The sequence below is a fragment of the Trachinotus anak genome, unplaced genomic scaffold (genome assembly GCF_046630095.1).
Source record: "Trachinotus anak isolate AG129_WGS33_773 ecotype Australia unplaced genomic scaffold, CSIRO_AGI_Tana_v1 ptg000032l, whole genome shotgun sequence".
Taxonomy (NCBI): domain Eukaryota; kingdom Metazoa; phylum Chordata; class Actinopteri; order Carangiformes; family Carangidae; genus Trachinotus; species Trachinotus anak.
The window spans coordinates 22,970,315-22,993,290 of record NW_027273883.1 but is presented as its reverse complement, the minus strand read 5'-3'; the positions used below and the strand labels follow the sequence as shown (position 1 = coordinate 22,993,290).

At 42.0% G+C, this 22,976-nt stretch overlaps 1 protein-coding gene across 2 annotated transcripts in view; it reads right to left on the bottom strand.

Annotated features, from left to right (window-relative positions):
- The window catches only part of dop1a (DOP1 leucine zipper like protein A), a 32,579-nt gene extending 10,059 nt beyond the window's left edge, over window positions 1-22,520 (bottom strand). Inside the window, exons 1-20 of one of the 2 annotated variants that reach the window (XM_071468445.1) lie at window positions 22,074-22,520; window positions 19,892-20,087; window positions 17,937-18,118; window positions 17,673-17,843; window positions 16,035-16,224; window positions 15,393-15,491; window positions 15,109-15,208; window positions 13,936-14,045; window positions 12,850-12,964; window positions 12,581-12,701; window positions 11,856-11,975; window positions 11,500-11,617; window positions 10,482-10,511; window positions 9,142-9,408; window positions 4,172-4,697; window positions 3,368-3,651; window positions 3,132-3,284; window positions 2,930-3,030; window positions 2,515-2,780; window positions 248-2,378 (exon numbers count right to left, since the gene is read on the bottom strand). In XM_071468445.1, coding sequence (XP_071324546.1) covers window positions 248-2,378; window positions 2,515-2,780; window positions 2,930-3,030; window positions 3,132-3,284; window positions 3,368-3,651; window positions 4,172-4,697; window positions 9,142-9,408; window positions 10,482-10,511; window positions 11,500-11,617; window positions 11,856-11,975; window positions 12,581-12,701; window positions 12,850-12,964; window positions 13,936-14,045; window positions 15,109-15,208; window positions 15,393-15,491; window positions 16,035-16,224; window positions 17,673-17,843; window positions 17,937-18,118; window positions 19,892-20,029 — 5,222 coding nt within the window. In that variant the 5' untranslated portion in view covers window positions 20,030-20,087; window positions 22,074-22,520. The remainder of the gene's footprint in view (window positions 1-247; window positions 2,379-2,514; window positions 2,781-2,929; window positions 3,031-3,131; window positions 3,285-3,367; window positions 3,652-4,171; window positions 4,698-9,141; window positions 9,409-10,481; window positions 10,512-11,499; window positions 11,618-11,855; window positions 11,976-12,580; window positions 12,702-12,849; window positions 12,965-13,935; window positions 14,046-15,108; window positions 15,209-15,392; window positions 15,492-16,034; window positions 16,225-17,672; window positions 17,844-17,936; window positions 18,119-19,891; window positions 20,088-22,073) is intronic. The other variant, XM_071468444.1, reaches the window with a different exon arrangement.
- Window positions 22,521-22,976: the final 456 nt, after the last annotated feature.

Genomic DNA, 22,976 nt, shown 5'->3' with positions numbered 1-22,976 from the left:
CATGCTTTTGATTTAATATATTTTTATCATTTCAATGCAATGCATTTGGACCATTACACAACAAGCACAATTGGTACATCAGAAAAATGGATAATGTCTAAGAGAGAAACTGCATCTGATAGTCAACAGTGCCATCTGGTGATCAAACTCTTGCTATGTTATTTTATTGCACTGCGATGATGTAAGTGACTGCAGTTATCATAATGGTATGTGATATTAAAATGATCCATGTAGAGGTTGTTAATACCTGGTGTCAGTTATCCCAGTCTCATAGCGGTACTGCTGAAGAAGGTTGTCTAGGTTCCTGCATAGCTGCAGAGTGACGGAGGCCACCACCCTCCTCAGCACCCTCCCCATGTATGGCAGGGTGGCTGTTATGAGCCCAATCCACTGGGGGTGCATCTTACATGCATGGTGCTGATGAAGCGCCCTGATCACTGCACACAGGAACATACCCTGTGCTGTGATAGGCTGTCCATGGAGGTATTGCAGTGATGTCATTGGCTGCTGAGGGTTGACATGCTCCACTTCCCCACCGAGAATCTCAAACCCTGCCCCAGCACCACCACCTGTCCCTCCACCTCCTGCCCCTCCTCCCACAGGTCCTCCTTCTCCTCCTTCATCGGCTGGTACCAGGACTCTGTGCTCAAGTACAACAAGGCTCTGCAGCAGTCTTAACAGCTGTGACTGGACTGCACTACAGCTGTCAATCTGGTCCTCTGACAGGTTGATCACACTGTCCTCTGACAGGCCTTCCTCCACTGTGGCCACGTTGACACCTGCCACTCGCTGCTCATGCCATTTCTGGGCACTGAATATGGAGGAGAGCAGGCAATGGAGAACAACCTTTTGAACTTTGCACTTAGAGAGGACATCACTGATAAAACTAGCAAACCCCTTAGCTGAGCCACCTGTGACTTTGGCCAGCTCACTGAAGAGGAGAGCTAAGACCTCCACACTGGTCAGCTGCATGGCTCGGTTCCCTGCCAAGTCCTGAGGGCCTGCTGCCAAGTGGGCAGAGTAATAGCTTCTTAGGAAATAGAGACAAAGTGAGATGATGATCTCTAGGTACATGGCGCTGCGAAATGAGTGGGAGTGGGAGTCCTGGGGGATGGGGCAGTAGAAGTCTTTGCCCATGACAGAGACCCTGTGACGTGCTAGGAGGTTTTGGAGCAGAGAGAGTTGTGGAGTGTAGGTGTTGTTGATGCTGGTGGTGGAGATGGCACTTACAAACCCTGAGGGAGCAGCTTTCAGCATGGCTGCGATGGCTGAAAGGGCGTGAAGGGCCCGGGACGAGTCGTACAGCTGGAGGTAGAGCAGGACATGCTGGTAGAGAGGATGGATGTTAAAACGAGGTGGAGCAGAGGATGATCTGCGTCCTGTGACACTGCCACCACCAACAGTCCCACCAGGACCCCCGCTGGGTGAGCCAGTGTCACTCTCAATCTCTGATACCTCACCTTCCCCACAGCTGTACCAGTTCTCTAGATCCAGACTGTCTCCGAAGAAAATACTCGGTGGCCGCAGTTTCTCAGCATGAATCGCTGCCTTTCTCTGCCTCTCCTCCTCTTTCCTCTTGGCCTTCTTAATCTTAGGCTTTGCCCCTGGAGATTTGTCTGCCAGCCTCTCCATGATCTTCCCTTTAAGGCTGAGCTGGGTGCTACTATGGCTACGCTTACGGGCCTGAGGATCATCCACCTGCAGGTTGTGGTCTGGAGTGGCTGGGTCAGAGCTGTCTGGCAATGTGACGATGGAAGGAGATGAACTATGACGGGTGATACCCTCTTTGTGCTGCTCCTCTGCGGATATATCAGCTGGTGTGACAGAGAAGAACTCCAGCGTGCCGCCAGCCAGCATCTCCGGCAGAGTCTGGTGGCTGGAGCCAGGAGGAGGACCACAGTCGAGCCGGGGAGCAGTCGAGGTATCGGAGCAAGTGCTGTCTGTGTCTGTCTGTGGCCAGTTTTCAGGTGGAGGTGAGACTTCAAGAGATCCCTCTTCTACTATACTCAGAACCCTGTCTATTAGCTCTTTCATAACGGAGGATACAACCTCTTCTATAGAGTCCTCAGACATGTCATCTGAGGAACCAGTCTGTTGGTCTGAGCCATTGACGGTGCAGTTGACAGCCTCTGGTTCCTCAAAGCTGCCATTTTCCACTGTTGATGAATGAGAACCACTGGACTCTGAGCTGTGGGGCTCCCCCTGCTGGTCAGCAGGCTGATATTCACCAGCTAGTTGTAAGTTCTCACTGCTCAGGCTCAGTAAGGAGAGGCTGTCACTCAACGGGTTAACAGTAAGACAGAATGGCTCCATGTCGCCAATCGCCAGTCCTCGGAGCTCCTCTTGTGTAACCCTCTCCCCATGGATCTGACTGAAGTCTAATGAAAGAGAGAAAGAAAAAAAAATTAAGTTTGCATAAACAGATGTTCTTCTCATAAAAGGAATCAAACTGGATGTACTAAAGGAAACTGTCACCATCAGCAAAAAAACACAGAGTTAACAGTCATTTCTCACTGTCTGAGAAGCCAGAGTCCCTGGTGTAGATCGGTTCTGACGGCTCCTGTTCAGGAGGTTCAGGAAAGACCTGGGACCAGTGCCGCTGGGCTTGTACCCTCTGAATGGACACTCGGTGGGTCTTGGGGTGGAGCAGAAGTAGGAGTAGTGGCTCAAGCACCCGGGCAATGTCATGTCTTTGAAGGACCTGATTCAACCAAGCCCGACCCACAGCACTGGTACATGGATCCCAATAACTCAGACTGTCTAGCATGATGAAAAGAGATCTGCAGGACCAAGTGAAGAGAAGTAGGGAGAGAAGAGAAAAAAGTAAAGAGAAAATTACAAGGACAGTCATTCACAGGAAAGGTACAAATGCTGTATCAAGGAGGCCACTTCAAATGAATTTCCATGTCGCCAATGGTTCCTGACCTACCTGTCAAATGTGCGACAAAAAGGAGAGGACTTGGTGATGTTCAAATCTCGTGTCAAATGCCACAGCACAGAGAACTTCACATGGGCCTCCAACCGAATTCTCTGAAAGAAAAGGTGCTTCAGTAGGGATTTAATGGTGTGTGTGCTCCTGTTTTGTGAGTTTGTGGATATGACCTGACAGGTAATGTGTGATTTGTGCCAACCTTGTCTCTGTGCATGAGTTGCTGGCTGATGACGTCCTCACAGATGCTGGAAGAAGGCACCAGGTTGTGGAGCTGGTAGAAAAGCTCCACACTGCGCTGATGGTGCTGAGGGGTTCCTTCACTCAACTGGTCCCACAAGATTAAAGCCACACTCTGAGAAAAACATCAGCGATTAAAAAAACATAAAAAAGGAAGACCACCAATAGCTCCACTATACCCTGAGGCAAGATCTCTACCTTGAAGAAGTCCGTCTTGTCAGCGATGTACTTTAGGATTCCCTGAGTGAGTGGTGGCCTGATGACGACAGCTACTCGACCCTGGCTGGGGCTCATGGGCTGGGCGGACTCTGTGTTTTCACCAGATGCCACGCTCTCAGCAGTCACCATGGCAACTGACTGGGTGAGTCCTACTAGGTCCATGAGCAGGGAGATAGCCACGCCCTGCAGACTGAAGTCACTGGCCAGGCAGCAGGCATCCATCAGTGTCTGCAGCCACACTGCTGGACGGACCTGCTCACTGTCTGCATGGATACAGAAGGGATATATGTAGCTCAGTATACAATTTACTCAGGTTTTATTTCTTTAAAAACATCAATGTCCATAAAAGCTGTGTCTGAATTCAGGGGCCACATCTTTTGGAGCATACGGCCACTGTAGACCACAAAGGCCGAACCAAAATGTGACGGTCTGGTTTATGGAGGATTTCCTATTTATCGTTAGACGCTCTTTTATTTGTGGAGTCTGCCCCATTCTCTTTTTGAAAAGTGATTCACCACCGGCACGCAGTGAATCTAGTTGGGGTCACGAAGGATCCACCCCTTGGATCCATCATTTCCGGCATTTGAAGGAGCCATCACAATGAGACAAGCCTGTTACAACACTGTGACACGCCCCCTGAAATGAGACACAGCTAAACTCTCCTTGTCTTCAAATATTCAAATTCAAGTGTCCCCCATTTAAACACTGCACCAGCAGGCATACTGTAAGTGCTTACTAAAAGTAAGAGGCCTCTCATCATTATAGAGAGTTTTTGGTGCTTACCTAACTGCTCTTCCTGTGTGGGTGAGGACTTGAGGTTACCCTCTGCGATATAGACAGGGAAACTAGAGCATTCTAGGAAGAGCTGGCAGGCAGCAGTGAAGGCAGCAACACACTCCCTCTGGACCAAACCAGATCCATAGCATGACTCAGTATAATCACAGTGCTGGGAGCCCTCCGAAACCAGGGGTCCCGACTGCATGACCTCATTTCTTTCACCCTCAGGTCTGTCGCCCTGCCCAGGGGTAATATACAGGGTGATCAGTCGTGAAAGAAACTGCTGGAAGTGCTCCAGACAGCACTGCATGACTGGTTTGTCCAGAGGCTTGGTCTGAGATGGGCCTGAGGAGCGACGGCCCGTTTTGACCGCTGGGTGGGGATGGGGGATTCGTTCCATTTCCTCTGGGCCATCTCCCTGGTACTGGACAAAGTCTGTGAAGCCACTTTCTGAGGAGCGACCACTGGGAGGGTTTTCCCCATCCTCAAACACCTCCCCACTGCCAGGTAGCTCCAGAGTGGCAGGTAGAGCCTGCAGGAAGAGACAGGTAGACAGGTGATGATGGAGGTTCAGATGAAAACATAGAGGAAAAGGTGTTTTGCTATCCTGAAAATACAGCTAGGAAATGCAGACTCCATATATCCCTTGAGAGCATTTGTGACCATGATACTCTATTGAGCTTTCTCACTCACTTGATCTTTCCCACTCACTCTATGAAATGTGACCATACCTCCCTGAAAGCTAATTGTCTTTACAATAAAGTACTAATACAGTAATAATAGCAAACATAAAGTAAAAAAGATATTATACACATAGTGCAGAGTATGTGCTTTATTAAAATGAAAAATGATACAAATTCAAGGCACTTTGTCTTTGTTTTTACAGATATTTAAGAGTATCCAAATCTAAAGAAAAAGATCAGTTTAAACCATTTACACAATTTTTTGTCTTTCACTCCATTCATTCCTGCTACAAGAGGAACTGATCACTGCAGTTTACACTAATGTAGTTTTTATGACATTTACAGTTGATGAAATGCATCTGGTCAAAGAAAGTGAAAAGAAAATTAATAAGAAACACAAATAAGGTGCTGATAACACAACTGACTGTCTCTAAATTGGAAAAAAATAAATAAAGAGGGTTAAACTCAGTGTAATTTTATTATAGTAAAATAGCCAAATTTACAAAATCAAAATCAAAATAATATCAAAATATGTAATTATATTTCAATGTGGAAGTTTTGAGACAAGTGTATCACTGTTCAACATGCTTTAACTTTATGTCTGATCTCCCTAAAGGCTCTGCACAGCCACACAATTGTTCTCAATTACCCTGTCTGATTGGATCTCTAGTCAGGTTAAAGCTTGGGGAAGCTACACTGGGAATTACATGATGTCACCAAACTCTATGCACTAATAACAATGATAAAGGTGCAACAAAACTAGCAGGATCATGAGGGGATCCACGCAGCCTTGAGTAGAGGTGTAATCAAGCAACATAAGTGAAAACAGCCGTGTGTGTGGATGATGGGTGCATAGTTTAAACGGCACAGTCATGGACATTTTCACAGCACAAGTTCAGACTTGTCAAACTGTGAAAGTCTCAGGTGTAACTAATAAAACTAAAAAGGGCTCAGTTCAATTTAAGTCTCCCACTAAGTAAAACCAGTGAGCCAGCATGTACGATAATTAGGGTGACCAGGCGTCCGGCTTTAGGCCGGACAGTCCGGATTTTCACCGATAATGTGGATCCTTGAACTGTTCACCTATCACCTGTTCACTTATTACATTAAGTAATAACTACTGTGCTTTTTTTCTTTAACAGCATTACAAAATGTCTACTGTAAAAAATGGTCTAATGATAACAAATTGGTAGCCCCACCAACAAAATCTAAAACACAGGATTGTGACCTGCCACCAAAAAAAAAAAAAAAACACTACACAACAATTACATCTAATTTATTTATGTTTACTGATGTTGTCATGATGGGATGGGGATGTGTGCTTGTGTATGTACAGTATATGACAATAGAAGGACTGGACAAATATAAGATCTGATAAATATATATCTAATATAAGACAATATCAATGTAACTATTGCCAGAGATTTTGTATACTATACCGTATTGAGCCATTGCAGGTAATGGCAAATCAATAAGCTGACTGTTTTATGACAACTGTGGATTTACAGGCTATTTGCATCCAGCTTCACTTGCAATGTGATATCTCGATGTGTACCTCAAATATTCTGGTATTTAATTCTGTCAAACATAGAAATTCCCATCTAGAATGTAATCTATATATATGTTTTCATTAAATGTCCAGAAAATTTAATATATAGCACATACTGAAACTGCAATATAAAACTACAGATACCTGGATAGAAAAGTGTATCCACATCCCATACACTTAGACCATACCAGTAACTCTTAAGCAAAAAAATTGTAATTTGTTCAGTAAAGACTGAATGCCAAACTATTGGTTGTAATAATGGACGTCTCTAAACAAACAGATGGTAAACAAATATTACCCTTAATGAACCATGACCTTTCACTGCACTGTGTTCTGTATACTGGTCATTTTGACTTGAGGGACCAAGTGTGGACTGTACTGTACACCAGATTACATCCTGCTGTGGACAGACGAACAGAACTACAGGTTCACACAGTTCTTTATCACAGTCAGCCTTTGGGGGCCTGAGGGCTTCATAGGATACATTTTGATTTGGGCAGCATGCACATTCTGGAGCCTGGACTCAGATGGCAAGTTAGCTAGCACGTTCTCCATATGTCCCTCAGGGTGGGGGGTGGGGAAGTCATAGTATTCAGTGGATGTATGTGGGATGTTTTCCACTCTGATGACTATGGCACACCCAGAAGGCATCACAGGCTAGTCTACTCCTCTTCTTCCTTAGAGAGAAAAGGGCTCAGCTGTTGGTTAACCATCTTCTGTCTATCTACTTGTCCTCTCTTCTGCCCCTCATGGGCCTACCTCATTCCAGTTAACCCCTGTCTATCTCTAGACATGGGACTGAGTGACTAAACTTTTTTATCATGCCTCGCTGAGCTCTAAAACACTTAATCAACCAGACTTCTGGACAGGGACCAGGAGGACCAGGACATCCAAACGAAGCATTCGCTCTGAACAAGTCTTCAAATGCCTTGTGTTGAGGGACTGTGAGATGGCAGGGCCACCCAGCCAACTGCAACACAGGGCAGGAGGCTGGCAGAGGGAAACAAGGGCCGGAAGGGGCCCTGTTCAGGGACCAGGGAACACCATCAGAGCCTGAACGGATGGGTTTTGGGCAATAACTTGTAGGGGAAGTGGGTCAAGTAGGTCAAACTGGGATTTGCTCTGACTGGGCCGGCAACAGGGTTTATGTTTTCATTCAAAGGACTTTTAAAGGATCATTTAACCAACAACAACATTTGAGAAAGGCTCCAAATGGATTATTGAGCAAACCATAGCACAGAGACTGCCATACTGAAAGTTGTCAATGACCTGAGAATTATTGTGGATTTTAACAACACGGCCGCTCTTATTTTAGACCTCAGTGCTGCAATCGTTACAATTGACCACAAAATTTTAATTGACAGACTGAAGAAATGGGTGGGTCTCTCTAGCCATGTTTTAGCCTGGTTTCATTCTTATTTAACTGATAGACTGTTTTGCCTGCCTTGGTGCTCACAAAATAAGACTCATAGTCTTAAATATGGTAGTTTTGTTTTCATTATATATGCCATTTTTATGTTGATGATACACAACTGTACAACTCTTTCTCCAAATGCAAGTGTACTGGGGTCAGTGCACAGCTTGTCTCAATGACATGGATGAGTAAAAACTTAAAAATTAAGTTAGGGGAAAAACACATTTTTTAATAGGACCAAGACGAGCGAGAGAAAATCCACACTCTATGTTTGGGGGCCGTAGCAAACAAAATAAAACACAAATCGCAAATTTGGCAGTGATTTAAAATGTAAATGTAAATGGGTAAATTTTAGACTCAGAGCTTAATTCTAACTCTGTTTTCTAACAAGGTCATTAACACATCCTTTTTCCATTTTAGAAATATTGCAAAAGGTCAGATTCTTTTTACCTCAGAAATCACTGAAATCCTCATTGATTCCTTTATTTCTATCCATTTAGAGTAATGTAATTCCCTTTTTGCTAGATTACCTAAAAAGAAAACTACAGCTAGTTAAAAAATGCTGCGGCCAGAGTCTTAACTAAAACAAAGAAAATGGATCTCATTACCCCACTGCTTAAAACCCTGCACTGACTACCTGTGTCTTTTGTTTATATTGTTTTAAATGTCCTTTAAATGTCCTTGCTCCTCGCTATATCAGAGACGTTTTTCATTTTCTACTCCAGCCAGATCACTCAAGTCCTTCACTGCTTCTCTTTTAAATCTTCCTTATGTGCCCCATAAATGTACCAGTGAGGCCGCTTTTTGTGTTTTATGCCCCTCAGCTGTTGAACACACTGCCTCTGGATCTCAGAATGCCAAGCTCTAAAAAGGTATTTTCAAAAAGAAATTAAAAACTTATCTTTTAATCTGTGTCTTTTTAATTTGAAGTGATGTTAATATGGAGTAATGTTATAGCCTTTGCTTTAGTTTTGAACTTAAATTCTATCACTTTTTAGTCCTGGGGTTTATTTTATGTTATTAACTTTTATTTATCATTTTACAATTTTTTGCTGTAAATTGTAATCTTGCATAATCTTTGTGTGTGCGTGTGTTATGTGAAGCACTTTTGTCTACATGTTTGTATGAAAGGTCAGAGGTTGGTACAGCAGTGGCATTGCTATTGTTTTGGTGCTTGTAAACCATTTTAATTACTAACTGACCACTTAAGTGAACAGATACTCTGATCTTATCACGATTAAAGTGGCAGGAAAAATGCAATATTCTTTTTCTGATGGAAAAGAGCAGTGTGATTTAATTTTTATGAAATGTCTTAAATAATTTTGCTCACCCGTTTGTCCTCCTTGTCCCTGCTCTTATCCCTTGCTGAGTTGGAGGAGTTGCCGGTGGAGTTAGAGTGGCCCTGAGAATGGGAGCCCGAGGGCAGAGCCAGAGGGGACACCAGTGGTGGTTGCACTTTGCTGAGGATCTTGGAGCAGAGACGAAGGCAGTGGGTGAGCTCCCCGAGGCCCAGCGCCTGCAAGTGGCAGGTCAGAGCTGCCACCATGCGCAACAGCAGCTGAGGAAGATGCTCTGTCTGGATCTCTATGTACGTCTCCTGGAAATTTTGTAAAAAACAGAAGTGAAGTGAGGAACTGAAGGTACAATTTCTGGGTATCTGGAAGGAGGTGAACCTAATGTAATTTAATTACGGCTCGTAACATTTTCGGGTTCCGATGGACTATTGAACTTCATGATAAACGATGTGTTACTATTTACTTGATTCAATGTTATCAAATACACATTAAAATCTAGAATTATCTTGTCATCTCTTCTCCCTCTGGTTTTATCCTGATACTGCATTTTCAGGAAAAATATCATTTGCTATTGTCATTTTCAATCTAAAACAACAATATTTTAAAAGCCTGAGGAAGTAAGGGTTGGAATTTTGTCACTATGTGACACCATTCGTCCAAAGACATTTCCCCTATCCACTGTATTATTTTTGTGTTGGCAGTTTCATATTTAATTTAAGTAAAAAATGTAATTTTATTATATGATTAAGACTCTGTACATAGATCAAATTAAAGTATTTAATCAGGCTTTTATCATTAAATATATTTATAGACAGGGAGCCTACTTTTCTCCATATTTAATTTTTGTGGCCTTCTTGGTCCTTAATGTTCTGTCATGAGGGTGGTGATGTTCTCATGAGTTTCTTTTTTTGAAACTAGTATTTTTACTCAATAAGCAAAACATATTTTTATGAAACAAAACAAGAACAAAAATAACATCCAAATGATGAAATCAAAGCATTAAATCGTGGAGTAAATAAAAATACTCATATTTCTTACAAATATGTGAGCACTGCATTAGCATATAACTGCATGCATGCTTAACAGAAAGCACATACACACTGGGCAGAGATTTCATTTTCACAAGATCCACACCGAACAGCCAGGATAAGTTTTCACCACATGTAATGACTGTTATACTTCCACTTCTCCCTTTGGGATCATGTTCATTTCTGGTATTAAAATATGACAATAAGTCAGTCATTCTGAAATGATCACTCAAAGCAGGGCAGGAACAAAGAGGGCCTGAGGGATGTTGGCAGGACATTGCAGAAATGTTATCGTAGCCTCAGTGAAGCAGGGTGAGGTGAAAAAGCAGGAAAGAGCAGTACTTTACCTGGCAGATTACCCTCATGCTTCTAGTAGGCTTCAAGGAGAAAGAGCAGATAGTTTGAACAGACAGGAGCAAGCAGAGCACAGGCCACAACACTTTCATTGCAGAAACACCCACACATACATACTCACACACACACTTTCTCACTCTCGATCACAATCTCACAGAACACAAGGTTCTCTCTCAAACATACTCACACAAGCATTTAAACAGGGTAATAATAGACTGACGGATTTCCAAACTATTCAGATTGGAAATATGGTAGAAGCAAGCATATTTCAAGAGGATGCAAACAACATTTGACAGGGAAACTAAACACAGGCATTTTCAACCTGTGTAGGGATTGCACATACTGTATATACACACAGACACTGAACAGGTGGGAGGCACACACACCCCCTAATGGTGGCCATTACATCCCAAAACTGGACACAGAAATGGAGCTGGATGACAAATCTGACAACATGGAGGCCAATTTGCAAATGCTCTTGAAAGTTATTTGTACGGAATATACTGGATTTAAGAAGGAAGTGTGTGAGCCAAGAGGGAGTGAGAGATAAAGAATGAGATGAAAAGTCCAAGCAAGGGTGGGAGACAAGAGACTGTAGGTGAGGGAAGAGAAAGAATGTGGTGGAAAGGTACAAAAAAAAAAAGGTTTTTCAAAAAAAAAAAAAAAACTATAAAGGAAAGGAGGTGGAAATATGAAAAGGTGAGGAGAGATAATGAACAATGACAAAGACAGAAATGAAAAATTGAGCGTTAAAGCAGTGCTGAAAAGACACAGAATTACAGAGAGAATGAAAAGAGTGAAAAAAAACAATGTACAAGTGTGAAAGAGAGAGGGAAGGAAGAAAAGAAATACATATAACGGTTTAATAGTAAAAGAAAATCCTAAGAGTGAAAGCAAAGAAAGAAAGAAAGAAAGAAAGAAAGAGAATTGACAGAAAGAAAGAAGGAAAGAAAGAAATAAAGAAAGAAAGAGAATCAACAAAAAGAAAGAAATAAAGGAAAAGAGTCTCACCAAGGAAACAATATCCAGTAGAAAATCAACCAGCTGACAGAACTCCACCAATGAGAGCGCAGGAGGATTTAAGTTCCCAGAATGCCTCTGTGCACGTGTGCTGCTGTTCAACGTTCTCCTGCAACAGAGGCATATTTTAGATTATTATTATACTCAGAGTCCTGGTGTGGGTGTAATTGTAGTGGGAAATGTATCTTGGCCCACATTTGGCCCCTGGTACCATCTGAGCATGACAGCACTTTTAGTTTTACCATGATTTGACTCTGATATTTAGACCTTAACATATAATTTTCCTGATACTACTTAGATGTGCCTCACTTCACTGTATATGTTGACCTTCATTTACACATACAAACCTGCAGCACTCCTCAAACCAGCGAGCGATGTAATCCCACATGTAGTATGGCTCAAATGAGTTGAACAGGAGATTGGCTGTCTTAATAAGTTCTGCTGTCTTCTTGTTCTCTCGTAGTTTGCTAAGAAAGACGAAAAAATTTGCATCATGTGAAAATAATACTTGAATCTTTAGAATATGTAACTGTAAATTACAGTTATATACAAGATTCAAGCTTCAGTTTCTTCATCTACAAAAAGCAGGATTTGCATGGATGAATAAATTAACAAAAAAAAATATTACAATTCCATGAATAATGAATAAGTTATTTAACTTATCAAGTAAAGACATCAAATGTCTTAGGTTACATTTACAAAAATGATGTATAAAATGTAAAAATTTGACTCTCCATCACTCTATATTTTATGATTCTGACTCTTGGCCATCTATCATTATTTTGGTTAACTTTTTTTCAAACTGCATATGTTTTCATATGTCTTTATACCTATTTTTTCCTGTAACTTTTAATTATTTTATAATTCTGTTATTTTAAATTCATGTATTATTCACTTATTCAATGTTCTAACGTAACTGTTAATCAGATATTCTTTGCTTTAACACATCCAATTTATTCTATTTCGTTGGTATTTTTCTTTGTTGATGCAAATACCAAATTTTTATTATAAGATTCATTTCATTTTTATCATACACAATGTCTGAAGGGCACAGATGGTGGACTGGACTGACCTGCTGAGGTGTGTGTGGTCCTTGCTGAATGGACTCTGGTTTTGGAGGTCCAACTCTGTTCGGCACTGTGTGTGTAGAGTCCGAAACACCTCAATCAAAACATCCTCTAGGATTGCTGGACCTGGAGAGAGACAGTACAGTGGGGATGATATACAGTGGATGAATACATATTAAATTCAGTTTATGTGACAATCTGCATGTACAATATGTTTTATAATTCACATATTTATAACACTAATTAGATTGTTGGTGTCCACACATTGACATACCAAGCTCTGGTTTGTCCAGCAGACTGATGAGAATGCGAAATGGTTTGAGGTCGTGCATGAGGATGCTCTCCTCTTCTCCACCTCGGGCCTTGCCCTGCAAGATTCCTACCATTGCCTGAAAACACACACAACACACACACACACACACACACACACACACACACACACACACACACACACACACACACACACACACACACACACACACACACACACACACACACACACACACACACACACACACACACACACACACACACACACACACACACACAGAGTTATAGCAGAGATTAAAAAAAAATCTGTCAACTCCAGAGCCACTTTTCACACAGCCGAGAGCACATCTATTTGCTTTGATTTTTATTTATCTTGCTGCCTATAATATTTGGCAGAATCAATCTCATATTTGCATTGAGCCCCCTTTCATTTTTTCTTTTTTTTTTGTGTGTGTGTTTCACACTTCGTCTGCCACATAATGAGCTGATGGCTGGAACAGACGGTCTCTGTAGTACCAACCATCTCCCAATGGAGGGAGCTCCAATAACTGTCTCAGAGCAGATGGCAGAGGAGCAAACAAAAAACTAAACAAAAAAAATAAATAAAAAAGTACTTTCAAAAACAAAACTTCACCTCCCTGTCGCCTTCTGCACTCCCTGTTCCAACCCCTGGAGTACCAAAGCTTATCACACGCCAGTAGGGCTGGAGTTGTTTTGAGTGTGACAGAACAGATTACATGAGAGTGTGTGCGTGTGTGTGTGTGTAAAAGTCTGTGGGAGACCTGGAAGCTGTGTTCAAAGGATAAGCAGTTGGGAATAGGAGAAGAGAGCAGGACATATATGCAAACCCCAGAGAAGATGTGGGAGGTGTGGGAAGAGAAGGATGAAAGGTGATGGATAAATGATGTAGCAGACAAAAGAGGACCAGATCTGCCAAATTTAGGGCGATCCCCCACCAACAGACACACTTCCTGACCCCACGCATATACACGTCTAATCTCTGGAGATGTCAGATTTTGGGGGGAATTCTACACATAAAAAACATTTTTTCTATTGTTGACCTTTATTTGCTATCAGCTGGAAACCTCACCTGGACCAGCATGTCCTTAGAGAAGGTGTTGAAGTAGTGGCATGCATGCTCTTCTGGGTTGCTCTGTCGAGTGCTGCGGGGGCCTATTATCACCCCATTGTTATCAAAGCCTTTAAAAAACAAAGACATACGGTTATAATTGCATTAACACTCATAGTATCCAGCACATTTAAGCACAGGGCAAGAAGTGAAGCACCTGTCCATAGTGGAGTAAATGGATATTTAATTTTTATTGAGATAAACTATCTGTATCCTGAAGTTAGAGAATTCTCTTCTTTCTTCTTTGTAAACTCCTAATGGCTGTTGCCAGCATCACACATTTCAGCCATGGTACAGTAAAGCATATCTTGGACTGCTTCACACTAAAGAAGTGTTACCAGTTTCAGATAAAAGCTAATAATACATTCATGGGGATAAAATTCTCTAATTGGCCCAGAATCTCTCTTACAGTACAACTGGCATTAAAATCTCACTGCACTGTGTATCTTAACTTAAGACTCATTCACTCCACTTATAACTTGTTTCTGAAGATCCAGAAATTTGAGATTTTCTAATGTTGCAATTATTGCAATTTGGAGAAGAGTTCAAGCTTGACACATTCAGTGTCAATCCCCAGCCATGCAGACACTTACCAGCATGATCATCCACAGTGAGTTGCAAACAAGAGAAAATAAGGTAAGACAGTGATCACAGCGTATACTGTACTAGCCTAGTGTATGTTCCACAGCAAATAGAAACTAACTACAAATCATCCATACAGCTAACATATACGCACAAGGCAAACAGAACAATGTGTGTGTAAAGGTTTGATTGTCACCGTTCCCATGATGCATGTAAAATGTCAGTAACACTGGTGTACACAAGTCAGAGTGGTTTCATGAGCAACAAATATTCATGCTTTCTCCTGCTGGATTATGCCAAAGTGGTGAACAGTTAAGTCTCTACAACAGGTTAATAAATGAAAGGGGGATACTTTGGGGTTATATTCTTCTAAAATAACCAATTCCTGTTACTCTTGCATTTCCCCAGTTATAATTTCTCTCATTCTCTCCTGCAGGGAAATTGGGAAATTACCTCACTAATACTACAATATTCTGAAAGTAACATGATGACTGGGAGCCCTGATACTGTATAGCTGAGTGTCAGTACTGTGTCTGTGTGTGTATTTCGCACCCAGCAGCCAGGCATAGAGTCTGCGGTTGAGGGACATGTCTCTTCTCAAAACCACGTGCAAAGCTGCTGACAGGATCCGGATCATGTCAGGGCGAGTCGCCTGAACACAACAGAACAGACCAGAACAGAACAGTTGTGACTTCAATTATCCCTTTCACACATATACATACACAGACAACCAGGCAGATTATGGGTTCTAGCTGATAATCAATCATTATCATCCTTCACCTATGTTACACAGGACAGGAATTTTAGCCAGACCTCACACACGCAGCTTTCCTTACCTGGCTCATGTGGAAGGGGAAGCAGAAGAGGATCAGGTCCAGGGTGCTCCTCTGTACCAACACACTGGAGTCCTGGACTGAGGTACTGACTGCCTCCACCTGGTGAGAACAGAAAAGCACTATTAGTCAACCTACACAACATTATACAACATTATACTGCTAAGCCATTCAGATGGACACAATGACTGAAGATAAACCAGTGTTGTTGGTCCATCGTTACTCAAACCAATGTCCAGAAAATCTCTTTGATCATGTATTTTTACAGGCTGCAGACACCACCACAAACATCTATGATCTATTTTGTTTTACCACTGACATTTATCTTGCTGTTTCCAGCCCTTTACGGTAAAACTCTGCCTTTTTCTGTGTAAATTCACGATTTAATATTAGTTCATATTCCAAAATTGCATCTAGATATTGATAAAAAAAAATAATACCAGATGAAAACACTGCGCTGCTGCTGAATAAACCAAATCACTGTAATATGAGCAATTATAAATTGATATTTTGCAAGAAGGTGGTGCAGTATATATTTTTTTCAGCATCCTCATTGGACAGGTGTGCAAATCTCTTTTTGATGACAGCCTTTTGCTGTCTTCAAGTATTTTGACAAGAGACACTGTGTGGCAGTCTTTCATGTACCATGAGCTCAATGTCACTGCCTATAACATAGAGCTGGTCCTCCATGGAGAGCTTGCGATTAAGGTGCAACAGAACAAAGGACACCCCAGGCAGACGCACGGCAGGGCTGGTCAGGATGCTGCCCCACAAGGCACTGTAGAAGGCCGACTGCTCCACTGCTGCAGCCACCTTCTCCAACAGGGTGTTGGTTCTATGGCAAACACAAGCAGGACACAGTGAATATGCTCAGTAAGTGCACACCAGCATTTCCTTTACTATGACTGCAAAGTGATGCAGTCCAGACAGAAAAGCTGGTGGGCTCAGAAGAGAAAATACTTGTTTAAAGCAGTAAAATACCGCTTCACAGCAGATGGCAGATTGATCAGTGTGTTTCTGTTCTGTTCTGTTCAGGTGGAGGCAGTTACTCATGCAGTGGTCTAAATGGTCATTGACTTGTGCACAACCACACAATCTTTTACAGAATTTCCTGATGGATATACTGGGGAACTGTGGGTTTAGAGAATCAGATTTATTGTGTCTACTGAAATGTAGCAGTAGTTGCATTAGTGGTAGAATTTTTGCAGAGTCAGTCAACAAACAATATTATTGAAATCCTACCTCCTCATGATTTATAATTCATCATTTAATGTCTGGGAGCTTTCTCCAAACAGTGCACTGATCACTGCTGTCTATGGGATCATTTGGACCTCAGTGTGAAGCGTCAATTTCCCATCTCCAGTAACTAAGTAGGATTTTGTCTGTTCCCAACACTCAATTTAATTTGGGTAAATAAGGTGAATTTGAAATCTCAATTTGAACAGATGGGATACAATTATAACACACATGACAAATGACAAACAAGATAACAGAAAACATGTTGACCCCTAAAAAAGCCTTTTTCAAGTCAGACATTTTGATGTCATAACATAAAAAGCACAGGAGTAATTAATAACATGAATGACATCTGGCATTGCTTAGTGAGACACAGAAATCAAACAGAGACATTGTTAATGTCATTACTAACATCTGTGCTTGTACTTATAAATTCAGTCCCAGGATCAGATCACAATCTACATAAAGTGCAAATGTGTCTGATGGAGCAAGCAACAATAATGCGCATCACATATGGGAATGAAACTGTGATGTATGTACTTATATAATGCAGTATTTGTAGATGAAGCAAGGTGTAATAACTATTTGATATACAGTCTTTCTTTAAGCCAATTATGTTACCACAGCGCCCTCTAGGGCATGAGAGTATAACTGCATCAACACTGATGAGATGGCCGATTTACAACAGTAAACAACTGAGATTATTATTATTTTATTATTATAGCTAGATGAACAAATAATCCTGTGAAAAAAACAAAATGAGTAAATCACGTGCTCATTAGTTAGTTATTTTACCAAAGTGATAGATGTCAGATTGTTTTCAGAGAGGACAGACTGACTCTGATAGGTGCAGACAGGGACACAAGTCTTAGGCTAGCTTCAGTTTGAAATATTTATCTTGCAGTGACGCATATATCTCATGTATCATTCATACAATCTGCAATCATTTCCTTTCCTCATAATGCTATAAAATGCCCACTCCTCCTAATTGCCTGTTTGATCGCCTTCATGTGCACATTAAACCTTTCCTGTTTGAGCTCTTCTTACCTGTCGTAGTATTCAGAGCCCTCCTCCAGACCAGGGAGTACACCAGTCAGTAGCCCCTGTAGGCCTGGTTTCAGAGTCTTCCCCAGGGGCAGGTAGTAGGTCTCGTAGAGCCCCAGCAGCACAGGCTTCACAGACATAGCGGCATTGGAGAGTAAAGGGAAAAGCCCAGAGCTGCAGGATGAAGAAGATAGGACTCATGTTTAAGATCTGATACTCATAGAAAACTCTGTTTATTGGCCCCTGTACATCATACCACAGCATTACCTATAAAGAAACAGGTCTTTGGCTAGTCTCTTGGGGCCAATGATCTTGAAGATGATCTCATAGGTCTCCAAGGCCTTGCGGTGGACCCCGCTGGGCAGGGCAGGGTGCAGGCATTGGGCCAGCCGTTTGCCTATCGTCAGCTTCTTGGGAACCACTTGATATTTTGCATTGTTCTGCAAAACCTGAAACATGATATAAAAACTGGTCAATAGGAGCCAAGAAGACAGTGTGACGACCTAGATGTTTATCTGAGCAATTCACACAGGAGCACAAAAGTAGATGTGGACTGTTTGCGGGGGTTTTGATTGCTCTAGTCATGATATGTGGACTTATTACTTATGTAGACTTACTCAATACTTATCAGGGATCCATATGATTTCATGACAATATTAAATGTCGGCTGCTACACTGACTAAAAACTGTGAAACCAATAACATTAAAGGACCAGTGTGTAGAATTTAGGGGAATTTATTGGCAGAAATTTAATATACTATGTATACTATGCACTGCTGTGTTTCTTCAGCAGCCCAACAGACAAACCAAACACTGGATCTAGAGAGTCAATGTTTGTTCCTTTACATTACCTTAAGGCCACAGTAGTTTCTTCTACATGCTTGGAAAGGGAGGGGTGAGGGGAGGGGTACTCATTTGGTTGCAATCTGCAACCTCACTGCTAGATGCCACTAAATCTTACACACTGGTCCTTTATTATGATTTAGATAAACATATTCAGCTGTTGGGTACAGACAGATGACAAAATTAAAGGAAAAACCTGAGTAAAGTGGAGAAACACAATGAATGCAGATGCTTCCATGCAAGTGCACTGCCTAGTACAATTAGGCAATAAACATCCAGTAGTGCTCTGTGGCATGTAGCCACAGAACAGGCCCAGGTGATCCAGAGTTTGTGTCACGGTGGCAAGCGGAAGATCAAAGTTTGAAACAGGGTTTGCTGTTTGGGCACAGATGGCAGGAGCTTCAGTCATAGCAACTGCTCAGCTGGCTCATGTTTCAAAAGTAACAGTGACTTAAGTGACATGATAACATCTGCATTTAGATCGATGCAAAAGACATCAGTAAATAGGGTCAGACATTGTGGTCAACAGCACACATTTGATGACTGTAATGCTCATGCATTAGTGCAATATGGAAGGAAAAACATACAGCCTCTTCCTCGGGTGACTGAGAATGTCAATGCAGGACATAATCAGACTGTGTCAGCAAGAACAGTTTGGGAACAGTTACACAGAGAGGGATATCATATTAGGGTTACAGTACATAAACCTCTCATTACAAAGATTAATGCACATTTGAAAGTTCAGTGGTGCAAAAACCAGAGGCACTAGTCTACAGAGATGTGGAAAGAGTGATATGGTCAGATGAGTCCCCCTTCACCGTATTCTCAACGAGTGGATGAGTGCATGTGTGGCGTGCACAAAGTTTCCAATTTGGAAATCTGGTGGCTCTGTTATGCTGTGGGGTGGGCGTGGGGGTTGCTGCCATAATTTCCATCCTGTTGCCCCCCTAGAGGGAAGGGACATTGAAAATCAATAAACTCCAGGATGACAATACCCCCATCCATAGGGCATGAGGGGTCACTGAATGGTTTGATGAGTATGACAATGATATGAATCATATGCTAAGGCCTTCACAGTCACCGGATCTCTACCCAGTTGAACTCGTATGGGAGAGTTTGGACTGACGAGTTAGACAGGGCTTTCCGCCACCCTCATCAAAACAGCAAATGAGGGAATGTCTTTTGTCTCCTCCAGTGGTGGCAGGCTGAGGCCCAACATCTTATTGAGAAACTTTATGTTGGTTTTTCTTATAATCTGTCACCCATCTGTGTACATGTGTTGTATGTATATAGGTCTTGTAGGTATAGAGGTCTTTGCCCCCTCTACTATGTGTAATCTAGTGTGGTGTAAACCAAGCTGTGGACCATCTGATCCTTACCTTGTTAAGCTTGCCGAGTGCAGAGATGAGATCCGCCCACTCACTGGAGTACTCAAAGTTCTTGAGGGCTTTGTCCACTGCTGCCACATAGTTCCTGTACTTGGAGTCACTGAGCAGCTCCACTTCCTCTGCATTCATTCTCCTGGGTGGTTATTATGCTAATGTAAAACACCAGGCACACATATATACATCACACCTGCAAGAAAGAAAACAAGATGAGGAAGAAGAGAGGAAAATGAGACCAAGAATGTCAAAAATACCCAGAGATCACTATTTAAAGTTCAGTCATTTCATGAAGCAAAATGCCTGAGCCTATCAATCAGTAGTATGTGTTCCAATATCTGCCAGGGTGCAGCTGGAGTCATTTCAATAGCCTGAGTCGTATGAATCAGCAGGAGCAAAGTCTGACGTGAACAGCCATTACTATCTTTGTTTTATGTGTTTGGGAATGATGCGTGCCGACCGACATGCTGAATCATGAAATGACCTCCCAAAAAAAAGGTAATCAACTTTCACACAGTGCTGCTGCTGTCACTCCTACAATGCAATGTTACAGGAAAACATTTATTTTAAAGAACTGCATTTCCAGACAACAGATTTCTGCAGCTCGTAAACAGGAGAGAAATTAGTCTGTTTAGGATTTCACATAACAAGGCTGCCCTAACAGCCTCACCATGAAATGGGCTCTTGTTGGCATGCAGGGACGTTGTTAAGTCCATGATGCTGACAGGCACCTATGTCAGCTCTGCTCCCTAGTCCACACAGTATCATCTAGTCTGAGAAGCTACCATTAAAAACATAAGTGCTGTTTGGTTAACAACATTATAGACTTTTAAAGGAAGGCTAATGTACTAACACACCTAATACATCATGCCTTATGACCTTTAATGAGTCAGTTCTAAGAATAGTGCTGAGCAAACCTAATAACATTTTTCACTGATTGCTGTTTATCGTACTTTTAGTCACTTTTCAGGTAAAACCAACACACATACGCTGGTTCCAGTTTCTCAAACATAAGGATTTAATATTTCTAAACTAAAACTAAACATATATTTGTATGTTGGACGATTGGTCAAACAAAACAAGCAATCTGGATACATCCCCCATTGTAAAGATTATCAATTACAAAACTTTGCATGTGATTTTCAATAGCTAGATAGATTTATACTAATTACACTATAATTTTTCATACTAATTATGCCATGATGAATACACTTTTTAAGTAGTTCAATACTTGAGAGACACGCAGATAAGATTATATCAACTGATAGTTGTCTCACTTACGGCTTCAATACTAAAAACTTAAATGTTCTGGTTGACATGACGTTGATTTTTCTCAAACAGCCTTCTCTCCATTAGTGTCAACTGAGTATTTGAACTGGAACAACCAAGTGGAAACCAATTGTGACACAAATCTTAGTTGGGTCACTGCTTGCCTGTGTCAGTGGAAGAAGGGATATTAAGCCAATGAAATATTACAATATTATGTGCATAATATGTGCAATACTATCGTGTGAACAGATTTAGACAAGGCAAGAGACACTCTCGTGCTGAGCTCTGGGCCAGGTAGCAGACATGGTGGGCATTTTGCAGAAGTGCAACTTGCAACATTAACGGTGGCGCAGCAGCAGCTCGCAGGAAACCACACCAGTGCCATCACACGTCGATGTGTCCCCTCTGAAACAGGTCTCAGCAGACAGGGAGACCGCTGAATGGAGTTTGACACGGTTTTCCCTAACGTTTGAGAAGTGGCCTAGAAACGCACACCTTGGCTGAGGCAGTAATGTTGTTGGAAATCCAGAGAATGTAAGACTGAGTGTCAGAGACGAGCTTGTAAACAGACCTGAGTAAAGCTGTCAGTGTCAACAACTAATTAACGGAGGAGGAGGCACAAAAAACAACAACCTGTCCTCCATTCAGAAGCCACTGCGTACATATGCTAACACTGCGGTGGAAACTAACCCAATATATGCCCCCCCCCCCCAAAAAAAATCATACAAAATCACCGTTTGCTGAACACTCGCAAAATACTGATTTAGGCGTCACTGCCATTACAGTTTGAGTGGGTGAGAGCTAACGGCTAACAGCTACCTGGTACCAAGCTAGATGAGGTGATTTCAGCTATCGGTAACGTACCTTACACTTTATAATGTCACAAAGCCAAGCCGATAGGAAGTCTTACCGTCACAGGATACAGGCCAGCAACTGTCATTCATTCATGAGTCCGACGGGACGAGTCAAAGCGACTGGCAGCGTCAACGATATGGCTAGCGAGCTTGCTAACGCCAGGAGCAGGTTGCTGAACTGACAGAGGTGCAGGGCCCGATGTCAGCGGGAACACAAGCCAGGTCCCTGACAAGGAGGCTTTGGAAGTAGACAATGGGTGATGGTTTTCTACATATTCCTGCTTCTCAAAGTGCTGCCCCGCTGTTTGTAAATAACGCAGCGATGAGCGCATCAGTAGCTGGTGGTGCCAGAGATACAAAGCAAGACGATTGACAGCTCCCAGACTGCACTGCAGATGAGCCGTACGTCCAACCACAGCGTCCAACTGCGCTTCCGCCTCCCGGCGCTGTCAAGTCTCCCACTGTCACAGCCAAGCGCCAAGGAAATGTTGTGCTCATCCTTCAAAATACAAGCTGAAGCGTTCCCACATGTACTGCTTTGACTTCTAATCTATTTCCAGTTAACTACTAAATGAAATATAGCGGGAATAAATCTATTATTAAATATTTCGTATGTGTTTGTCTTTATGATTTTATTAAATTTACTTAATAGTTCAACTGTGCAGCTGTGATTAAAAAAAAAGCCTCAAGTTCACTGACTATCATTTGTTTTGGTAATTTAAAATACTTGCTGACTTGTGCCACAAAAGATCATCCACAATGAACATCAACTGAGGCATTGTTAGCTAATCTTGTGGTCCTGTTTTACAGAAGACCCTTGAGTCAAAATCTATTCATAAGACATCTATTATTTTAGATATGCTCATGGGGTGCATATTCCTAAATAATGGGGCCTGACAAGCGAATTTGCCTAGAAACCCCTGTGAAAGTTCAATCTGTCCACAGGTTATAGTTTTGCT